Here is a 20,168-nt window from a genome sequence, read left to right as displayed (position 1 = left end):
CGCTGGCCCCTGGCCTCTTGAGTGAGATGGGCGCACCAACCCCAGAGTCTGGCAAGACTGGCCCTTACGGGCAGGGGTACCTTTACCTTTACCTAGTAGTATTATCCTCCATGAATTTGTCTAATCCCATTTTAAAATCCAGATACATCTTCTAGTTTTAACCATTCGTTGTGATGCTCTCCCCATCTGTGGAAGGCTGTCCCCAACGGGGGAAACTTCCTGAGCATTTTATGCTTTAGCCATCCATGCCAGCGGTGTCAGTTGAAGAGTCCTTGCCTGCATTTTTGCCTTTCCCATTTCCTCATCTAAAAAACTGGTCTCATCTTCCAGCTCTTGTAATTCGAACCCAGAGAATGTTCCATTTACCTTTGATGCTGTTGGGAAGGAAGGGTAGCTTTGGTGCTGTCAGAAGAAGCTTGCATTTCTCAGCCCAACTTGAGGATCAATTCAGCATCCTGTATCAATTACTTTTACTGCTATACAAACACAGTTTTCCGCATGAACTCCATTGCCCTTGAAAACAGGTGGTGTGGCGTGTTGCACGTTCAGACTCTCTCACAGTAACATCCAAACACCCTGGACACGCATGTTACTTTTCTGGATGCAAGCAGGAAAAAACTGAAAACAACCAACTACACACTCTCTAGCCTTGATATGGGATTAATAGCTGACCTTTGTGTATTGTTATGACATTTCACACCTGATCTCTTGGTTGGTAGCAGAAATGCAGAATGCAACGACCAGCTTAACCGTTTTTTCCTTTTATTTCATAGCTTTCCAAACACTTTAGTGTGTCGGCTGCAGTGTGTAGGTGTGTCATACGAACACTCCCTGTGCTTCTCCCAGGGCTGGAAAGGGGTTGGGTTTAACCTGCGGTTTGCTAGTAAAACTGAATTACTGTGTCATGAAATGATGCATGTCTAAAAAGCGTGTCACCAAAATGAAACGTTTGGAAAGCTCTGTTTTATTTTCTTCCGATAGTCATTTGAATCATGTTTGGGTTTTTTTTTTACTGGATTTGTTGTGATGAAAAGGGAGTAGAGTCATTTATAGTTTCCAGAACCGCTATTGCAATTTTGAACAAGGAAAAATAGAAATACCCACATCTTTGAATCATGCTGTAGACAATTCATTCACTATTAAAAAAAGGAAGAATTGTCCACTAGGATCAGGTGTTTAGGGCTGCTCTTCTTCTGGCACCATAGTTACTGTTTGCATACTTGCCCCTCACTTTACTTAGAATCACAGAATTGCAAGGGACCTCAAAGGTCAACCCCTTGCAGTGCAGGATTCCTCTTGCCCGATGAGGGGCTCAAACTCACAACTCTGAGATTGAGAGTCTCATGCTTTACCGACTGAGCTATCCTCCATACCATTGTTGGAAAAAAGGTTGCTGTCTGGGAAAGCTCTTGTGAATGTCAGACATCCTCTGACACCCTAGGGTAGAATGGGAAATCCATGATCCTCCAGATGTTATTGAACTCCAATTCCCATCATCCCCAGCATGGCCAGTGGTCAGGGATGATAGCAGTTGGAGTCTAACACCACTGGCTCCCCATTTCTGCCCTTCAGAATAAGTCCTACAAAACCAATGTAAACCTTTGGATGGGGTTGATACGCCATTGCCAGTATATGGATAAAATTTTCACAGGATGGCGTTTGTCCTTCCGCCATCTACAGAAAGGACTCTGTTATGGACTGAGTTGAATAGGATCCAAAATGCAGCAGTCTGATTAGTCCTAGAACAATAGGATTCAGAATGCAGCAGTCTGATTGGTCTGCAGGAGCCACCCAATCCAACTCCAGTTGGAAGTGAATCCGCAACCTGATTGGCCTACAGGAGAATCCCAGAATTAGCCAATCACGTGGGGCCCATTGTGTAAATAATGTATATAAAGCAGACATTTCGGGGAAACTTCCATTCCTCACTACTCTGAGCTGAATAAAGAGCATGAAATCCACACTCGACTCCCAGTATATTTCAGACTGTTTTTTAATTGTGTGATAAAAGCAGTGATCAAAGGGATAGAAAAGGAAGCATGCAGTGGAAGGGAAGCAGGAGATAAGACTAGCCGCTGGGAAGGTGAGAGGGAGGGCAACTGGGTGCCTGTTCAGAGTGAGGGCGTGTGTAAGTCTCAAGGATGAAGAAAGCAAACATTGCTGATCTACATGGACTTAGATACTGCAAAATGATTGTTTACGGTGCCTGAGTTCAGCACGGTTGCTGTAAACATAGCCTTGCCCCCAAATGAAGCATAAATGTAGAAGTAGTATCTGGTACAACAAGAAACAGGAAGGAAGCAGGGATAAAATGCTGGCAGCAGTATACTGTTTCTTCAAGCAACAATAAGATTTGTCATTGTATTAGCGAGTCATCAGTATATTTATATGGAGTGGATACGCCTCAGCTGTTTGAAGCTTTCAGGATAACAGGAAGAAGACAGACAGTGCCCATCAATCTTCTCAAATATTAAATAGATTTTTAGAAGTAGACCAAGAGTAGTTGTGTGTGTAGTTTTTTTTTTGGGGGGGGGGATTACAGTGGTACCTCGGGTTAAGTGCTTAATTCGTTCAGGAGGTCTGTTCTTAACCTGAAACTGTTCTTCACCTGAGGTACTTTAGCTAATGGGGCCTCCCGCTGCCGCCACGCGATTTCTGTTCTCATCCTGAAGCAAAGTTCTTAACCCAAGGTACTATTTCTGGGTTAGCGGAGTCTGTAACCTGAAGCGTATGTAACCTGAAGTGTATGTAACCTGAGGTACCACTGTATTTACCTAGCATAAATGGTTAAAGGCCTACAAGGGCTTGGTCAAATAACTGAAATTTTAGAACAGGTCATTAACATCTTACCTCTACAAAAGAGATAAGAAAACGGAATGGAACTTTATTTGCATTCTACAGCTATATTGTTTTGAGGACTATTTCAGCAGGCGCTTTCTTTTGAATAATAAACAGGGTCTTTTAAAATATTTCTCTTTTTCTGGTCAGGCTGAAGTGGGAGGTTTTAAAGTCGAGCTCTGAGCTGTCACTGTAGCCCCCCCCCCCCCCATGCAATCATTGTTAGCTTTAAACCAACAGCAGCAAACTGCTATGAAAGCAAGATGTTACAGGGACTCCGAATGATGACTCAGCAGACAAAGACCAAAAGCTCTTGACTTCAGCTGCCGGCATACAAATGGCAAAATACTGGCTCTTCTGGTTAGACACTAAACAAACTAAAGAGAGCTTGCCAAAGGTCTAAGTTCAAATGAAATGATTTTAGCTCTGCTTCCTTTGACACACAGCAGCCTGTTAAATAGCTGTTAAACAAGGTTGTGCCAAGCACATGACTTCCCCTCATAATTGAAAAGCTGGCATGCTTTTTCGCCAAAGGTAGGGTAGTACTCCTAGTCTTGAGGCATAAAACACAATATTTCCACTTAAAAACATGAGTACTGTAAAGAATCCCTGCTAATTAGGAGCAAGATGGAGATTAGAAACACACATACACCCCGACTCAACAACTAGGAGCAGATGATGTTCCAATCTAGTTTACAGATGTTCCCGCTATCATTGCATGTCACATTTGGCCAACGCACGATATATTTAGCATATCAAGTACACAGTGTCCAGTATTTCAAATAGAGGACTGCCCTCTGCAGACGTTGGAAACCAAGAACTGTTCTCTGCAAAGGGGAACACGTGGCCACTTGCTAGCCACCCTCCCTGGTGAAAATGTGATAAAATATGCCTTTAAACATCTTCATTTGTTGAATTTGTATCGCTAACCAAGCCCTTAAGGTAACTCAAACCCGAGTAATACCAGTTTTAAATTGCAAGTTACAGCAGAAAATTATACTTTACCTTCTCAGATTGTCTGTTTTGTTTTACTATATAGGCTTGAGGCTATGCATTTCAGCTGTTAGCACCACTGAGCCATATTTTAAAAGAACCTCAATAATTTGAGGTTCTTCTACGACGGGACTTTTTAACTGCTGCAAGAAGATTTGAGAGGGCAGTTTTCTATTGGAAGGCAGAATTTCTCTGCCTATGGAGTGTTACGATTGAAAGCGTTGATTTCCATTTCTCCCTGTATTAGTTGCATGCTGCGCAGCTGTTCTGCTGCAGTTCGGCTTCCAGCAAAAGCTGTGTTATTAGTCTCACTGTGATGAGATTTTACATAAAATCATAGCTATTTAGCTTTTGTGAGTAAAGCAACTAATGTAGATGATTATTATTCCGCACTATCCAATTCAAAGGAGACCTCAATGTAAATGGAGGGAAAACAACAACATCAATTGCATATTGTTATGCATCACTTGCCGATTGAAAACAACAGTGAATACCACATGCATTTTATTTTTCATTTCAGTTTTCCATTTTGCGTAAGCCCTTGCAGAGGATGAACCACCTGGCCTCAAGCTTTGCTTGTGCAGCAGACATTACATAAACAATTCTTGCCAGCTTTACAGTTTCAGGCTGCAAGAAAAAAACCCCTCCATTTTCAATATACAAGCAAATGGATTTATCTACGTATCTAGAATATGCAGCTCAATAGGATAAGCACCATGACTGCAGCTGCTGTGGTTTGGATTCGTTCCAGGACAGTCCCCTTCTGTGATGCAGTGCCTAAAAAGAGTTTAAGAAGTATTAAAACCAAGAGCTCCATCTCCCATGGTTCGCTTCCCAACCCCTTTAGAAAACGGTGCCATGCATTCATTTATGTCCATTACCTTGCAGGGACAACTTTGTTATCTCCACAGGGGGTGCCAGTTTACGCAAGCTTTCATCTGTAGCAGATGTTAGCTTGGCCGCAACAACATTTTCAGATTGGGTGTGTGGTGCATCATCTACAGTCAAGGGAATAGGAGCGTTAAGGCATTGGCTTGTCAAAGTTTGTCAGGAACGGCAACTTTGGAGGCTCAGAGGCAAAGGCACCATTTTGCTTTTTAAAAAAGTCTTACAGGGCTTTAAAAAGGAGGAGGAAGGAAGGAAGTTACAATTCCTGTTGCTTTTAACTGCTTGATTTGTTCTGCATTAGCTACAATTAGCCATTCATGATTTGTTCTGCGTTAGCTACAATTAGCCATTCATTATAATTCTGATCTTCACCTCTCTACCGTGGTACCTTGCAACTTGAATGGAATCCATTCTGGAAATCCGTTCGACTTCCAAAATGTTTGGAAACCAAGGTGCGGCTTCCGATTGGCTGCAGAAAGGTCCTGCAGCCAATCAGAAGCTACGTTGGACGTTCGGGTTCCAAAGAACATTCATAAACTGGAACGCCCACTTCCGGGTTTGCGGCGCGCAGGAGCCAAACCGTTTGACTCGCAAGGCGTTCGGGATCCAAGGTACGACTATCTTTCCAATCTGTGAGTGCCAGACCTTATGTAGCCTAAACAGCACCACCCACCCACAAACTTTAGAGGGATTCCCTCCAATAAACAGTCAAATGAGGATTGTTTTTGCTCTGGGGTTGACTGACTGGTGGTTTTTGAATCCTAAATAGCAGCATTATACACTGCAACATTTTGTTTCAGGTCCCATTTTTCTATCCCATTCTGGCCTCAGGATTAACTTGGGTAGACACCCTCCCTAACACTTCCCATGATCCCAGTATATGGGTTTAGGAAAGAAAATCACCATAGCTGTAGTAATTATTGGAGCAGATTTCTTAGAGCAAAATTGCAAAAGGTGGAGCAGAAGACATGACTACAGTTACTGAGAGGCAAGAGCCTTTGGGGGGGAATCTATGGATTCTCTTATATTGAGCCATCTATTTATTTTATTACATTTATATTCCACTTTTATCTTCCAAGGATATCAAGGTAGTGTACATGCTTCTCCTTCCCATTTCATCCTCACAACAAGACTAAGAGACGGTGAGTGACTGTGGCCCAAGGTCACCCAGTGAGCTTAAAGGCTGGGTGGGGATTCGAACCCTGCTCTTCCAGGTCTTAGTCCATCTCTCTAACCATTACACCACACTGGCTCTCTAAAAGGACCTTACCAGTTGTTGTCACAGTCTTATCAGAATCCAGGAGCCATCCAAGTCCTTCGTCTGCCTTGAGGATAAACTGACGTCCAACTGTAGAGTCAGCCTCGGCTTCTATCACATGAGATTCACCTTTAAGAAAGGAATCACAACAAGACAGATATAAACTGAACTTTCTGGCCTAGCAGTATAGTTAAGTATAGTTAAGTACTCATGAACCACCAGAAGGCCCGTGTCCGGGCAGAACAATGGGGGTGGAAATGCTCCTTCAGGTATACTGGACTGAGACCGTTTAGGGCTTCAAAGATCAGCAACAACACTTTGAATTGTGCTCGGAAACATACTGGGAGCCAGTGTAGGTCTTTCAAGACCAGTGTTATATGGTCCCAGTGGCCGCTCCCAGTCACCAGTCTAGCTGCCACATTCTGGATAAGTTGTAGTTTCCGGGTCACCTTCAAAGGTAGCCCCACACAACGCATTGCAGTAGTCCAAGCGAGAGATAACTAGAGCATGCATCACAGTATGCAGGCAGGTAGGGTCTCAGCCTGCGTACCAGATAGAGCTGATAAACAGCTGCCCTGGACACAGAATTGACCTGCGCCTCCATGGACAGCTGTGAGTCCAGAATGACTCCCAGGCTGCACATCTGGTCCTTCAGGGGCACAGTTACCCCATTCAGGACCAGGGAGTCCTCCACACCAGCCCGCTTCCTGTCCCCCCAAAATAGTACTTCTGTCTTGTCAGGATTCAACCTCAATCTGTTAGCCGCCATCCATCCTCCAGAACATAGAACTAGCAAGGGTTTTGTATGTTGTAGCCTCTAGACATTTCATGCAAATAGCAAGTTCTCAGCCTCCAGGCCGTGTGCCACCAATAGCCCTTCCTTCAAGAAATATCATTCCACCAATTCCAAAGTAAATACGTTTCACAAAACTTGAAGAAAACTGATCATTTCTTCCCATCACAAGACTTAGATGAGAGGCTTCCATTGGTAAGTGGCTTGAAACTCTCTAGGAATGCTACATAGACATGAAGACGAGGAGGGTGATGAAATTTGCCTTTCACCAGCAAGTCCCGGGGTGTGTGTGGCAAGAATTCAAAATTCAGTATTTAAAAAAGTTAAAACAAGTTACAGGCACAAGAATAGGGTGGGTCCTGAAAACCTACACCTCAGGTGTCAAGCAGAACCTCCTCTTCTCTGTTGGGGGGGGGGCTGCACACCTGTTGTGTGTGGGGCCAACCCCCCCCCCCAATTTCTCTCTGCACCTCCACTTCTTCATTCAGTCCACCTCAGGAGGTTGCCTGGGAAGGAACTGATCATTCTCGCCAGAAGTCTGAACTGAATAGTGGCAGAGGGAGCCATGGCTTCATCTGTTTTGACCACCTCCCCTGCAATTTTTCCCTTCTTGTCCCCTTCGAGGATTTCCCCACTTGCAGGAAGTTAGGTGGAGGGCCACCCTACTTTATCATAGCACAAGCCTTTGATTTAGCCATTTCCTTTCTTACCTTGGGCCCCCATGTCTGTTGTTTCCACTTCCCCTCTCTGGAGGTCCCAAGGAGCATCGAGGATTAAGAGAGGTCCCACCAGAAGGTCTGCCTCAGCTTCCCCTTCCGAGATGCCAATGATAGCTAGAAGCGAACAACAGAACGAGTTGTTTTAGAGCCTTAAAACAAGCTTATCCCCGGTGTTAAAGGCAATATCTGGTCCCACAAGCTTTCTGTGCAATGTGGAAAACAATACTGTACATTTTTTGAAACTTCATGCGCACGGCTTTTACCTTTGAAATATGGAAAATGTATAGCATTGCTCTTGGCATCACTTATGACAACATGCAAGCATTCCCACTCAGTTTAGAGATGCAGAAGGTTCCAGAATATCCAGCTAGGGTGTAGTTTGCAGTTCTCAGTAGCTGAGCTACTGCCACAGAGTAAGTTGAGAGCAGGGGTCGGGAGTCTGTGGCAGGCCAGTTATTGCTTGGGTACAAGGTTACATCCATACTATGCACTTACAATAATTTATTCTTTATACCCCACCCATCTGGCTGGGTTTCCCAAGCGACTCGGGGCGGCTCCCAACAGAATATTAAAAACACGATAAAACATAAAGGGGGGTGCCACTACCAAGAAGGCCCTCTGCCCTGGTTCCCTGTAACCTCACTTCTTGCAGTGAGGGAACCACCAGAAGGCCCTCGGAGCTGGACCTTAGTGGGGGTGGAATGATGGGGGTGGAAACGCTCCTTCAGGTATACTGGGCCAAGGCTGTTTAGGGCTTTAAAGGTCAGCACCAACACTTTTAAACGTACTGGGAGCCAATGTAAGTATTTCAGAATCCTGGGAACTGGAGTTTACCCCCTGCCCCATTAGCAAACTATAGTTCTTGGGATGCTTTGGGGGAAGCCATGTGCTTTATAAAACATGGTGTAGGATGTGACCCAACCCCCAATTATACCTGGCTATACTGGAAGGAGCTGGTGGCAGGTAGAATCTAACACCACCTGGTAGATCACAGGTTTCCCCACTGCCCAGGTTTAGAGCATACCTGACCCCGAAGTCACTTGTTCCCTCTGTTCTGATGTACGGCGATTGCTGGGGTTGTTTGTGCTGGGCCATCCTTTAGATGATACACAGTTCCCAGTTTCACAGCAGTTGCAGATGTCCTCGGAGCCTTCTACTGGTAGCCAACTGATGCATACAAAAAGGTCACGTTAGTACTCCTCAAAGTCCTGTCTTTCCCATAATGCAAGCTACGATACTTACAGGCTTCTTTGGCTGTTGAATGAACAAGCTTTATTTAGAGGATCTGGTCCTTTGTCGGCCGCAACGACTCTCAGATGGCAAGCAATGTAGATCTTGAAGGGAAATTAAACAGGGTCAGAGTGGGGAATGCCACCATCTCACTGTAAATGAAAAAAGCAAGCAGGGCCAGCTGTCCAGGGGCAAGGCAAAATATGGCCTGCATGGAAAGAAGTGGACTGCACGGCCAGCTGAATCTTACTAAGGACAGCAGGCACTCTTAAGGAGGTGCAGGGTGGATCACCCAGCCTTGCCCCATCAACACCCTCGCCATCACTTTTATTCTGCCCAATGGTAGGGCTGGGCCTGGAACCTAGTGAGACGAAGGAGTCCTCTCACCAAGTTCCTTACGTCCCCAGAAAATCTGAACGCTTCTATGGTGAACTGGAGTGTTTCCAGGCGCGGTCTTGGGATTTTGAAGGCGGATTTCACATCATGAATTCTCCCGTCGACCAGGCATCTGGATCCAAAGATGGTACAGTCAGAAAAAAAAAAAAAAAAAAACGCTTGAGCATTAATCCAGTGTGGCAATTATTTGGGAATGTAAACGTGCAACCTGAACTTATGTATGTTTACGCAGAAGCAAGCCCAGGGTGTTTACTTTCAAGAAGGTGTGTGTAGAACTGCAGCCTTACAGCACAATCTTCACCATGACCACTCAAAGGCATGTCCTCCTGACTTGAAAGGGACTTACTCCCAGGTAAGTTGCATTAGGATTGATGCCTTAATTGATTCTAGGTTGGTATAGGCAGGAGTCATTCTGCGTGAATCTCTTCTGAAGGTGGGCAAGCAGACAGATCCTTTGCTGCCCGTGAGGATTGGGTCACTAACAGGAATTTACCCCTCAAATCCCTATGCTGTTTTTCACCAGAGGGAGCCATCACTAACTCCTGGAGTCTCACACTGCTCAGAAATTGAAGTGACATGTAACAATCCCTTTCCAGGGGTTCCACTAAAGCTAGTCAGTCTCTCGCAATTCCCCTCCTCCCCCTTCTTACCCATGGAAGTCAAGAATTGCATATTGTAAGCTGGCATCTTCCTCTGGTGTCTGTTTGGCCACACAGCTATCGACCAACAGCCTGAGAGGTAAATGGTCGTCTTCCCTCTCGACGTCTGCTTGGATATGGAGATAGTCTCCCAGCCAATATCGAGTGGACTCCCTCTCAGCACTCCAGTCATCTATAGTCATCCACAATGAACAAAGGAAAGGAAGAAGAGGAGGGAGACTTAAAATAATATCTGACAAACTGTCCTCTTCAGGGTTTGGAATCTCCCTTACCAGTCATCAGACGCAAGGAAAAGCGGAACCCTCCTTCTGCAGACTTTGTCGAAGTCAAGGGAACCCCGGTGGGCTTGGTGCCATTGCTGCCCACCTTATCTTCCCTAAAAAGAAAAGGAAATTACAACTCAATGGCTGTTGACATGCAAGTGGGCTATTTAACTGTGGCCTAAGATGCTCACCTCGGGTAGTGGCACTCAATAGGGATCTCTACTGAGCTGTTTCTTACAATTCCAGGGCTGTTTGCAGAGCTTGGGTTATAGTACAGTCTTGTGCGGTAGAACAGGGAGTCTGCTGTTGTCTGGAAGAATAAAGCACCCCGGTAGTCTTTAGACAATTCACTTCACAGCAGGTTTCAATACAGTGGTACCTCGGGTTACATACGCTTCAGGTTACAGACTCCGCTAACCCAGAAATAGAGCTTCAGGTTAAGAACTTTGCTTCAGGGTGAGAACAGAACCATTAGCTAAAGTGGTGCTTCAGGTTAAGAACAGTTTCAGGTTAAGAATGGACCTCTGGAACGAATTAAGTACTTAACCCGAGGTACCACTGTATTCTATATTTTTAGTGTTCAGAGTTATTGCCCGTTACCTATTAATACAAAGTGGTTGTGGAGTGAGCGTAACTAAGGTCAGGCTATTTTCACAAGGGATGATTAAGGGCCGGTTTTTAATTTTTGCATAACTTTGGTGAGCTGCATTTTCAAGGAACTACATTCCTGGCCAGGGATGGAGGAGAAATTAGAATCAGCTTGCATTTCAGGATGAAACTAACCAGTCCACGCTTGCCAAGCAATATGTGAACTGAAATGGAGTTGTCCTTTGGAACTTTCACTTCTCCAAATTTCACAATGCAAATCGAAAGTCAAGTAATGTGTATAAGAATGCAAACACTAGCGTGAAGTATGCACATAAATTCATACACTGGTGAAAATGACATAAAACTGCATTATGGGGAAACTGCTGCACAAACGCAAAGCAAAATTCACACTAAAATGTGAGAGCTTAAAAAAACAACAACCCACAAACTTATGTGGACATGTGTGTGTAGCAAACTGAACTTATGACTGGATGGAAAAAACAAACTGAAAAACTCAAGTTGATATATTTCCCCATCCCTAATAATGGATTCAAACAAGCACATTTCATGTGATCACTTTTAATTTTCAGAGAAGACACACCTGCAGGACCCAGCATAAGTTTTCAGTTGCAAATTTCTCCCCAAAGTGCTGTTTACAGGACAGGACAGCCTATTCATTAGGCAGAATAAGGCAGCCGCTTCAGGTTTGGGACATCATAAAAAGGGCAGCAAATTATTATGTAACTTATTATTGCTACATTTTATTCTGCTGGGAAGAGGGAGATATTTCGGCACCTTAGGCAGAAACTCCAACAGGAATAACTCTGTAAAGTAGGAAGCCCCACTGAATACAACAGGACTTACTCCAAGGTAAGTGCATATAGGAATATAAATATATATATATATATATATATATATATACACACACACACACACACACACACACACACACACACACACACACAGTATACACACACACACACACACATACAGTGGTACCTCGGGTTACATACGCTTCAGGTTACATATGCTTCAGGTTACACACTCTGCTAACCCAGAAATAGTGCTTCAGGTTAAGAACTTTGCTTCAGGATAAGAACAGAAATTGTGCTCTGGCAGCGCGGCGGCAGCAGGAGGCCCCATTAGCTAAAGTGGTGCTTCAGGATAAGAACAGTTTCAGGTTAAGAACAGACCTCTGGAACGAATTAACTACTTAACCCGAGGTACCACTGTACACACACACACACACACACACACACACACACACATAAATAAACAAGAAGGATCTTATTTGTACACAAGTCTCACATTACCTGTAGATTGATGCCACACTCCTGAAGCCCCACCTCAAAAACAACCAAGTCAGAAGAACCAGCAGAAGTATATCGGCAGCCTTGCAGGCCTAAGTGGAGATCAACAGCTTGGATCAGCTGCCCGGTCCCAAACAGGTCTCTGTGAACGGCTATCACCATTTCGTCTTTGTGGCATTGCACCGCAACAGGCTGCGGAGAGCTGGTGGGTAACAAAGTCAAGGGCTGTGTAGGAGAAGGTACATCAGCTTGCCTTGAAAATTCTTCGCTAGTGCCATTTTGCAGCTGCCCAGTCACTGGCTTGTGCCTTGAAGAATCCCCAATAGTAGCACAAGCCACTCTCTCAATCACACAACACAACAATAAGCACCCAAACCCTTTGGAGTACCACATCTTGCTTACGTTACTTCTGAAATTCTACCACCCTAGAGAAAACTACCCAGCAGCAGTCGTTTTATACCTTCTCCCCATTTGCTATCTATTGCAAGCAATGAGCCTCGTTTATAGAACATCAGTTGTTGCCACTTCCCACCCACTGCTGTTAAGACATTTTTAACAGGGAATGCCAAGAAAATCAGCTACACCTGGGCCACAATATCTGAATAAGTAAGGATCTAGTCCTTTGTGCACTTAGGCTCTCCCCTTGGCTGGATTTAGGCTGGATGAGGCCCTAAGCTACTGAGGGTAATGGGGCCCTTTATATGTCCAGCTGTCCTTTGTCAACAACAAATTGTCGCTGTTTTTTTGTGTTGAATATATGCTATATGGTAATTTGTGAACCTAACGGGTATCTAAAGCCATTTGCACATGCAGAATGTAGGCACCCTATATATAGAAATGAGCAAACCAGTGATATTTGAGGGAGCAGGTTAGCAGGCGGGGCCCATTACTTACATCATAGGAGCCTACACAACACAAAACACTGTTGCTATATGTAGGTTTTATTTTATTTGTTTTTCTCTCTTATAGTTTGGAAATGTACATCCAGGTTTTTCCTCTTTAAATTTTAGGGGCCCCCTAAGCTATAGCTTGTTTAACTTATACATAAATTCAGCAATGGTTCTCCCCCAAAGCCATAAATGTGTATAGATAGATATATAGAAACTCACACACATACAACTCTGGGTAACTCTCGATGCATCTGCTGAATGGCCCCTTATGCCGCAATAAATTTGCAAGTCTTTAAGTGCAACAATATTATTTGGTATTCAACTGAATCTCACTCAGAGTAGATCCACTGAAATTAATGGACATGACTAGGTTAAAGGTAAAGGGACCCCTGATCATTAGGTCCCGTCGTGGCCGACTCTGGGGTTGCAGCGCTCAACTCGCTTTATTGGCCGAGGGAGCCGGCGTACAGCTTCCGGGTCATGTGGCCAGCATGACTAAGCCGCTTCTGGCGAACCAGAGCAGTGCATGGAAACACCGTTTACCCTCCCACCGGAGTGGTACCTATTTATCTACTTGCACTTTGATGTGCTTTTGAACTGCTAGGTTGGCAGGAGCAGGGACCGAGCAACGGGAGCTCACCCCGTCGCGGAGATTCGAACTGCCGACCTTCTGATCAGCAAGCCCTAGGTTCTGTGGTTTAACCCACAGCGCCACCCGCACCCTCTATGACTAGGTTAGAGCCACTCATTTTGATGAGCCTTTTCTGAGTAAAACTTGAATGCCACCCTTGGTACTTTTTTTTTGCTGCAAGTGGCAACAGGCAACTCCTATGGAAGTTGTTGCTCAGACTCTTTTAACTCTTTGGGACTTATTTTGAAGAGAACATGTACCACCACACCACTAAAACCTTACTGTAGTTGTGGCCAGTTAACTCTCTGGCATTTTTATTTTTACTGATTGTTCAAGAGGTGCTGTGTAGGTACAGAGGGTGGTTTTCCAGATAGCCTCTAGAACAATTAAGCAGGAACCTGTCTTGAGTAGCAGCAGCTGCAGGAGGCAAATATCTGTCTTGGGGATCAGAAGACTTGCATAAAGCCGTCTTCAGCTGCACATGTGTAAACCAGGCTGGCTGTACTCAGGGCTGACCCAACCATAAAAGCAAGCAAGGAAACTGCCTGGGGTGCCAATATGGTATGGTATTTCAGTTATGTAGTGTTTGGGAAATAATAATACAATAATAATTATTTATTATTTGGACCCCGCCCATCTGGCTGGGTTTCCCCAGCCACTCTGGGTGGCTTCCAACAAAGATTAAAAATACATCAAAATGTCACACATTAAAAACTTCCCTGAAGAGGGCTTCCTTCAGATGTTTCCTAAATGTCAGGTAGTTGTTTATCTCTTTGACATCTGATGGGAGGGCATTCCACGGGGCAGGTGCCACCACCGAGAAGGCCCTGTGCCTGGTTCCCTGTAGCTTTGCTTCTCGCAGTGAGGGAACCACCAGAAGGCCCTCGGCGCTGGACCTCAGCGTCCGGGCAGAATGATGGGGGTGGAGATGCTCCTTCGGGTATACTGGGCCGAGGCTGTTTAGGGCTTTAAAGAGAGTCACTGGGTGCAAAAAGGTTGTTTAGTATTCACTGGCTGTGTGCTGCTTGTTCATTGTAAGGGGTGTGATTGAGGACCTTGTAGAAGTTTCTGGAGGCTTTTCAGAGGCAGACTCTTGCACTGCAGTTAGTGGTGATTTTTTTTTTTTTGTATGTGTGTGTGTCGGGAAATAACTGCATTGCAATCAGCTGTGATATTTTTCGTCAGGAAACACAGCCAGAGATGCCAGCTTCAGAGAGTGATGTTGTAACGTTGCGACATCGCAGTGAGCATCACGCCTCCCTCCCTAAATTGGGCAGAAGCTTCCTAGGCTTTGGGAAAGAGGTGCCAGGATTTAATCCTCTAATTTACCAGGAACGTTTAGGGGCCAGCCCAGTCCCGCTAGTCCACTGACCACACACCACAGATTGCAATACAGTGGTAGCTTGGGTTACAGACGCTTCAGGTTACAGAGGCTGCTAGTACCTTGGGTTAAGAACTTTGCTTCAGAATGAGAACAGAAATTGCGTAGCAGCGGCAGTGGGAGGCCCCATTAGCTAAAGTGGTACCTCAGATTAAGAACAGTTTCAGGTTAAGAACGGACCTCCAGAACGAATTAAGTTCCTAACCTGAGGTACCATCCAAAAAGGATGTCATTAAGGGCCTTCTGATCTTCACTAACCATAACCAAATTGCCAGTCCTAAAATATCAAAAACTTGTAGCACAAGGGACAAATAACAGCAGAAAATGTTGTGCTAAAAAGCTGGGTTAGTTTAGCAACATTCCTCAGCTCAGCAGGTCAGATAGCAGTAAAAAAGTATTAAATGTTTCTACGTGGCAGTGGATGGCTAAGGGCTACAGAGTCGGTCCTTTAATTAGGCAGAGGGAGGCAGTTTCACAAATGGGAAACAAACCATTAGCGATTTAATTTAGTATTGCTGTATTTTTTACTACCAGGAAAGAGGAAACACACTTACGTAGAAAGCTGGTTCATAGTGAGTCAGGCTGTTGGTTCCTCAAGCTGGGTATTGTCTATGCTAACTAGAAGCGGCTACGCAGGGTTCCTGAGAAGTGACATTCACAGCCTTTCTCTAAGATTCTGAGGACATCATAGCTGCTCTTCTGCTGTGCTATGATGACTCTTCGCTTTTTCTGGGATTTTCTGCCTCAGGTGCCAAGAACGACTTGTCCTAGAGTTGGAGGGTGGGATGTCATTGCTTGCTCCACCTCAGATTTGAACTGGAGCCTCTCTGACTTGTTTGGATTAAGGTGCACATGCCAAAACGATGCCCCTTCCAAGGCAGATTGGTCTACACCTGCAGAGATCCAGCCCACCCTGTCCTGTCAGCTTTTGGGAGCACTCAAAAGAGAACATATACCGTATTTTTCGCTCTATAACATGCACCCGACCATAACACGCATGTAGTTTTTAGAGGAGGAAAATCCGTAGGCATGCCACCCATAGGCATTCCCTCCATAACACGCACAGACATTTCCCCTTACTTTCTAGGAGGAAAAAAGTGAGTGTTATGGTGCAAAAAATACGGTAAGTACGGGGGGGGGGAGGGGGAGGGGACAGAGAACAAAGATTTGATGATGTCATGTAAGTTCCCCATAAAAGTGAGTGTGTGGGGAAATTCTAGAGTGAAGTAGTGTGGAAATATTCTTGGTTGACTGAACCACAATCTGAGATTTGAAGGAATAGAGTGACCTCTAGTGATTAAGTTGCTTTTTCATCATTTTGGATGTTTTGGAACACCCATTTGCTATATAGACAGTATTTGTTCTGCATGCTTTGTTTGAGGTCATTCATTATGGCCGAAATGGGTTTTGTTATCCTTCATTATGTACCCTGGTTAATTATGAAAAGCCTACAGGTAACCTTATGAATTCCAATTGTTTTTTTTCATAGGGTACATTTCTGGGTTTAGGATTATCCAGAGATATGTGAGCCCAGAAGTATACAATTTTTTCTTCAATTTCCATAAATGGAAAAACAGTGGCAAATCCTCGAACATTTCAATACTTACGAAGTCAGAAGAAGTCAAGAAGGTATTTATAGAGTGCAATATGATTTGATGACCCACTGGATATTTGAAAATGGTTAAGTGCTACTGCCCTTTAACTGATTAACCCACTACATAGAATTGGGAGGGACCCTGAGGGTCATCTGGTCCAAACCCTGTGCAGTGCAGGAATTTCAACACGACATGGTCCCCCATCCAATTTGAAAACATACTTCACTTTGCAAATGTGCTAGCAGTTTTATTGCTGCACCACTAAATGTACACATTGCAATATGTACATGCCTACTGTTTGAGAACTCTAGAGGAAGGAAACACCTTTTTCTTTTGTTTATGTAGTTAAGGCAAAGGATCCCTGGATGGTTAAGTCCAGTCAAAGGTGACTATGGGGTACTGTGCTCATCTCGCTTTTCTGGGCCAAAATCACTACTGGCGCACGGGTGAGTGGCTGTCTGGACAGAAAGGGTTCACTCAGCCAACCCAGCCAGGTGTGGCGCCGATTTACGCACGATCAACCCCTAGAACTGAGGCATCTAATCATAAGCCTGCATTTTTATTAAAGCTTATATGTTTAATCAGGGCTTGTATTTTAAAAATGAGTTCAAATTCATAAATGTTTTATGCCAGGCAGAAGGCCAGCTGCCTAAGAACCTTGGCAGAATGTTTTTCTCCTAGACAAAGGGGCCCCCTGATTTATAGCAGAAAACAATTCTCAAAGTCGTAAAAAGGGAATTACAGGCTGACAGCCAAGGTTACACTGACCCTACAAATTAAGGGTGGATAAATAGTAAAATGAGCCATATCTTCTTCCTAAGGTTAAAAAGGTCAAGAGCAGTGAAAAAGCAACTGGTCTGGCTGGCAGAAACAGAACATTTTTGGGAAGTCTTTTCTAAAGCTGTTTCTTTCTTAAACTAAGATCCTTTTAAGATTTCTTTTCCTTTTAAAAGGTTATTTATGTATTAAATATATTAGCTTAAATATAATTATGCAAAGGATTTAAGAAATGCTAGATTCTTATTTCATATAGTTGGAAGAGATCACAGGGGCCATCAGCCACCAGCCCCCCCCCCTTGCCAGACAGGAGATGCCATCGAGCACTCCTGATATATGGTTGTCAGGCCTTTTGTTTAGAAACCTTCAGATGAAGGAGATCTCTCAATGTTGATGTGAACTCAAAATCCTTGACATATGTTTAAGATAAAAATTCAAGATTAATCATCTGTTTTGGAAGGCAATAGGGCAAGGAGGGCAAGAGGTGAGCTGGTAATTAAGATTCCTTGTTGAGACACATGTAAGATATATTACTACTTATTTGTCATTTATAGATAGCTTTTTGATTTCCATAAAAGGGCAGAAGGAAATGGGTGTATCTTTTGTGATTGGTTCTAGCAAACAGCCAATAGGAATTTCAACCAGGCTGATTGGACAGAGGCAGCCACAGGAGGAGCAAGGGGGCTGGATTAAGGAAATATAAGTGCTGGCCAGAATGGCAAGAGGCCAGGCCAGAGCTTGGTAACCATATACCACTGTGCCTCATATTTATTTGTCTGACAAATAAATTATTATTTTAATTTCTCTATTGCTGCGTTGAATATTTCATTCCAGCTAAGCGTTAACCACAAGCAGGGTGCTACAGAACCATTACATGGCCCTAGGGCCTTAGTTTGCCTACCCATGCAATAGAAGCTGTAGAAACAGAACAAACCTGCGATCATGCAAAGATTGTTCTGATAGGACATCTAGTGTGAAGATTACAGCATATCCCTCCATTTTCTGTTTTTCCTTTATTGTTTCTGGCGAGTTTTCTCTCTTTCTCCACTCTCAGTTAGTTGTCAGTGTTTTTACTGCACAGTGACTCTCGCTGGGTCTAGATGGGGTGTGAGAATTCAAACTGTCTGACTAATCTAACAGCTGGATAAATAACAGTGCCAACTTAAGTTATTGTTGGCAGCTATCAGCCTTGGAAGACAATTGAAGAGTGTGCCTTCAGGGGTGAAGTCAAACCATTGCAGATTTACAGCGCCTGCTGCAGCTGTAGGGACCGATACAGGGTAATATATTAAATGTGTCAACCATTTTGGATGAATGGGGTTCTGACAAAGGTTGTTAAGCTCTGCAGCAGTTTGGAATTAGGAATATCCATATATTCCTAACCCTTAGTAAGGTTGCAAAATAGACCCCTGCTTTCCACACCCTCAAGTAATTAGATTAACTTGCAAATGATGGTGTTTGCTCAAGCTAATCTAGTGCACCTATGTGCCTGATTTTATTTGATTGGAATTTTCAACGAGAAGAAGAAAATCTTGATTATGAGCACCACACAAAAGCATCAACAATCATGTACTGTTGCCGGTGATTTATAACTTTGCCGTCCAGTTTCTTTCCTGAGGAGGTCAGTTTGCTGATTTCCCCTTTCTTTGGCTTTCCTTTTCATCCTGGTAGGAGGTGAGAGACAACAGCAACATGACAAAAGGTCAGCAACACTGCGAACATTTAGAAATACATATTTAGGAAATTTGCAGATAGTCATTACAAGTTATGTATACATTTGCATTCAGAGAATCTAATGACGAGTGTTTTTATGGAAGAATGGATGCCTTTTTCAGACTATTTAAAGAAGTGTTATAGTGTGATGAACTTGCCAGCAGGGTTTGAGCTATGAACAACAGAAGGAATTAGATTATAATGTTGTGGCTTTCATTTGATAGCTAGAAAACAGGGTGTAGCAGAAGGGGAGAAACAGCAACTCCCCCCCCCCCCGATATCTTTATTGTCATTGTCCCTTGCGGAACAATGAAATTGAAAAACTACATAAAACTACATAAAAACTACATAAAACTACCACAAAACTACCACAAAACTACATAAAACTACATAAAAACCATATCAAACTACATAAAACATTCAAAAACCCCTAAAAAACTCTAAAACATCATTTTAATATACACTATACTACAGAGACCCCTTATGCTGCATTTAGAACCAGAATTGCATTAGCGTAGAAACTGTTTTTCAGGCGGCGAGTCCTGGCCTTTATAACCCTATACCTTCTATCATGTGTACTATCATGTGCTATCTCTGCCGCTTTCTTATGGCACCTGGCAGCATAGATTTGATCTAAGGTGGGAAGAGTGCACCCAATAATTCTCTCTGCAGTCTTTACAACCCTGGATAGCATTGTTTTTTCCCTGGCTGTGCAGCTCCCAAACCACACGCACAGACCATAAGTTAGTACGCTCTCCACAGTGCAATGGTAGAATGCCATCAACAGGTCCTTTGAGAGATTGTTTTTCCGGAGGATTCTCAGAAAATATAACCTCTGCTGTGCTCTCTTCACCAGGTCTTTGCTGTTCTCTCCCCAGGTTAGGTCGTCTCTCAACTCCATTCCCAGAAATCAAAACACTGAGACCTGTTCCACGCACTTCCCCTCAATAATAAGTGGCTGAATATTCAATTTACATTTCCTAAAGTCCACAATGATCTCATTTGTTTTCTTTAAGTTAAGCAGTAAGTTGTTTTTCCTGCACCACTCCCCCAACTGCTCAACTTCCTTCCTATAGGCCGTAATTAAACCAACCACCGTTGTATCATCTGCGAACTTAATGATCTTATTACTGGGGTATCTGGGGGCACAGTCAGCTGTATAGAGCATGTATAAAAGCGGGCTCAACACGCACCCCTGTGGCGTCCCTGTATTCGTGATGAGATCCGCAGAGACGTGGGAACCCAA

The 20,168-nt window shown here is 43.9% G+C and overlaps 2 protein-coding genes across 4 annotated transcripts in view; one reads left to right on the top strand and one right to left on the bottom strand.

Annotated features, from left to right (window-relative positions):
- The window catches only part of NPHP3 (nephrocystin 3), a 224,095-nt gene that overhangs the window by 178,508 nt on the left and 25,419 nt on the right, over window positions 1-20,168 (top strand). The window lies entirely within an intron of this gene.
- Window positions 4,287-12,406, bottom strand: LOC307199744 (zona pellucida sperm-binding protein 3-like). Its single transcript, XM_079947712.1, has 11 exons — window positions 11,939-12,406; window positions 10,229-10,347; window positions 10,047-10,150; window positions 9,766-9,946; window positions 9,107-9,227; window positions 8,732-8,823; window positions 8,514-8,656; window positions 7,481-7,603; window positions 5,990-6,106; window positions 4,713-4,829; window positions 4,287-4,608 (listed from the first exon to the last, which is right to left on the bottom strand). The coding sequence occupies exons 1-11, from the start codon at window positions 12,326-12,328 to the stop codon at window positions 4,517-4,519; spliced, it is 1,599 nt and encodes a 532-aa protein (XP_079803838.1). The 5' UTR covers window positions 12,329-12,406; the 3' UTR covers window positions 4,287-4,516.

Source organism: Podarcis cretensis (genome assembly GCF_951804945.1).
Source record: "Podarcis cretensis genome assembly, chromosome: 12".
Taxonomy (NCBI): domain Eukaryota; kingdom Metazoa; phylum Chordata; class Lepidosauria; order Squamata; family Lacertidae; genus Podarcis; species Podarcis cretensis.
Note: the sequence above shows the minus strand (reverse complement) of the source record. Positions and strands in the feature narration are given on the sequence as shown.

What these genes read in the sequence shown, in the direction of transcription:
- LOC307199744 (XM_079947712.1), bottom strand. Translation starts at nt 12,328, where the DNA reads ATGTGGTACTCCAAAGGGTTTGGGTGCTTATTGTTGTGTTGTGTGATT. An exon ending in AGTGTGGCATCAATCTACAG is followed by an intron (nt 10,348 to 11,938) that starts GTAATGTGAGAC and finishes TTATTCTTCCAG; the next exon opens with ACAACAGCAGACTCCCTGTT. An exon ending in ATTGAGTGCCACTACCCGAG is followed by an intron (nt 10,151 to 10,228) that starts GTGAGCATCTTA and finishes TTTTCTTTTTAG; the next exon opens with GGAAGATAAGGTGGGCAGCA.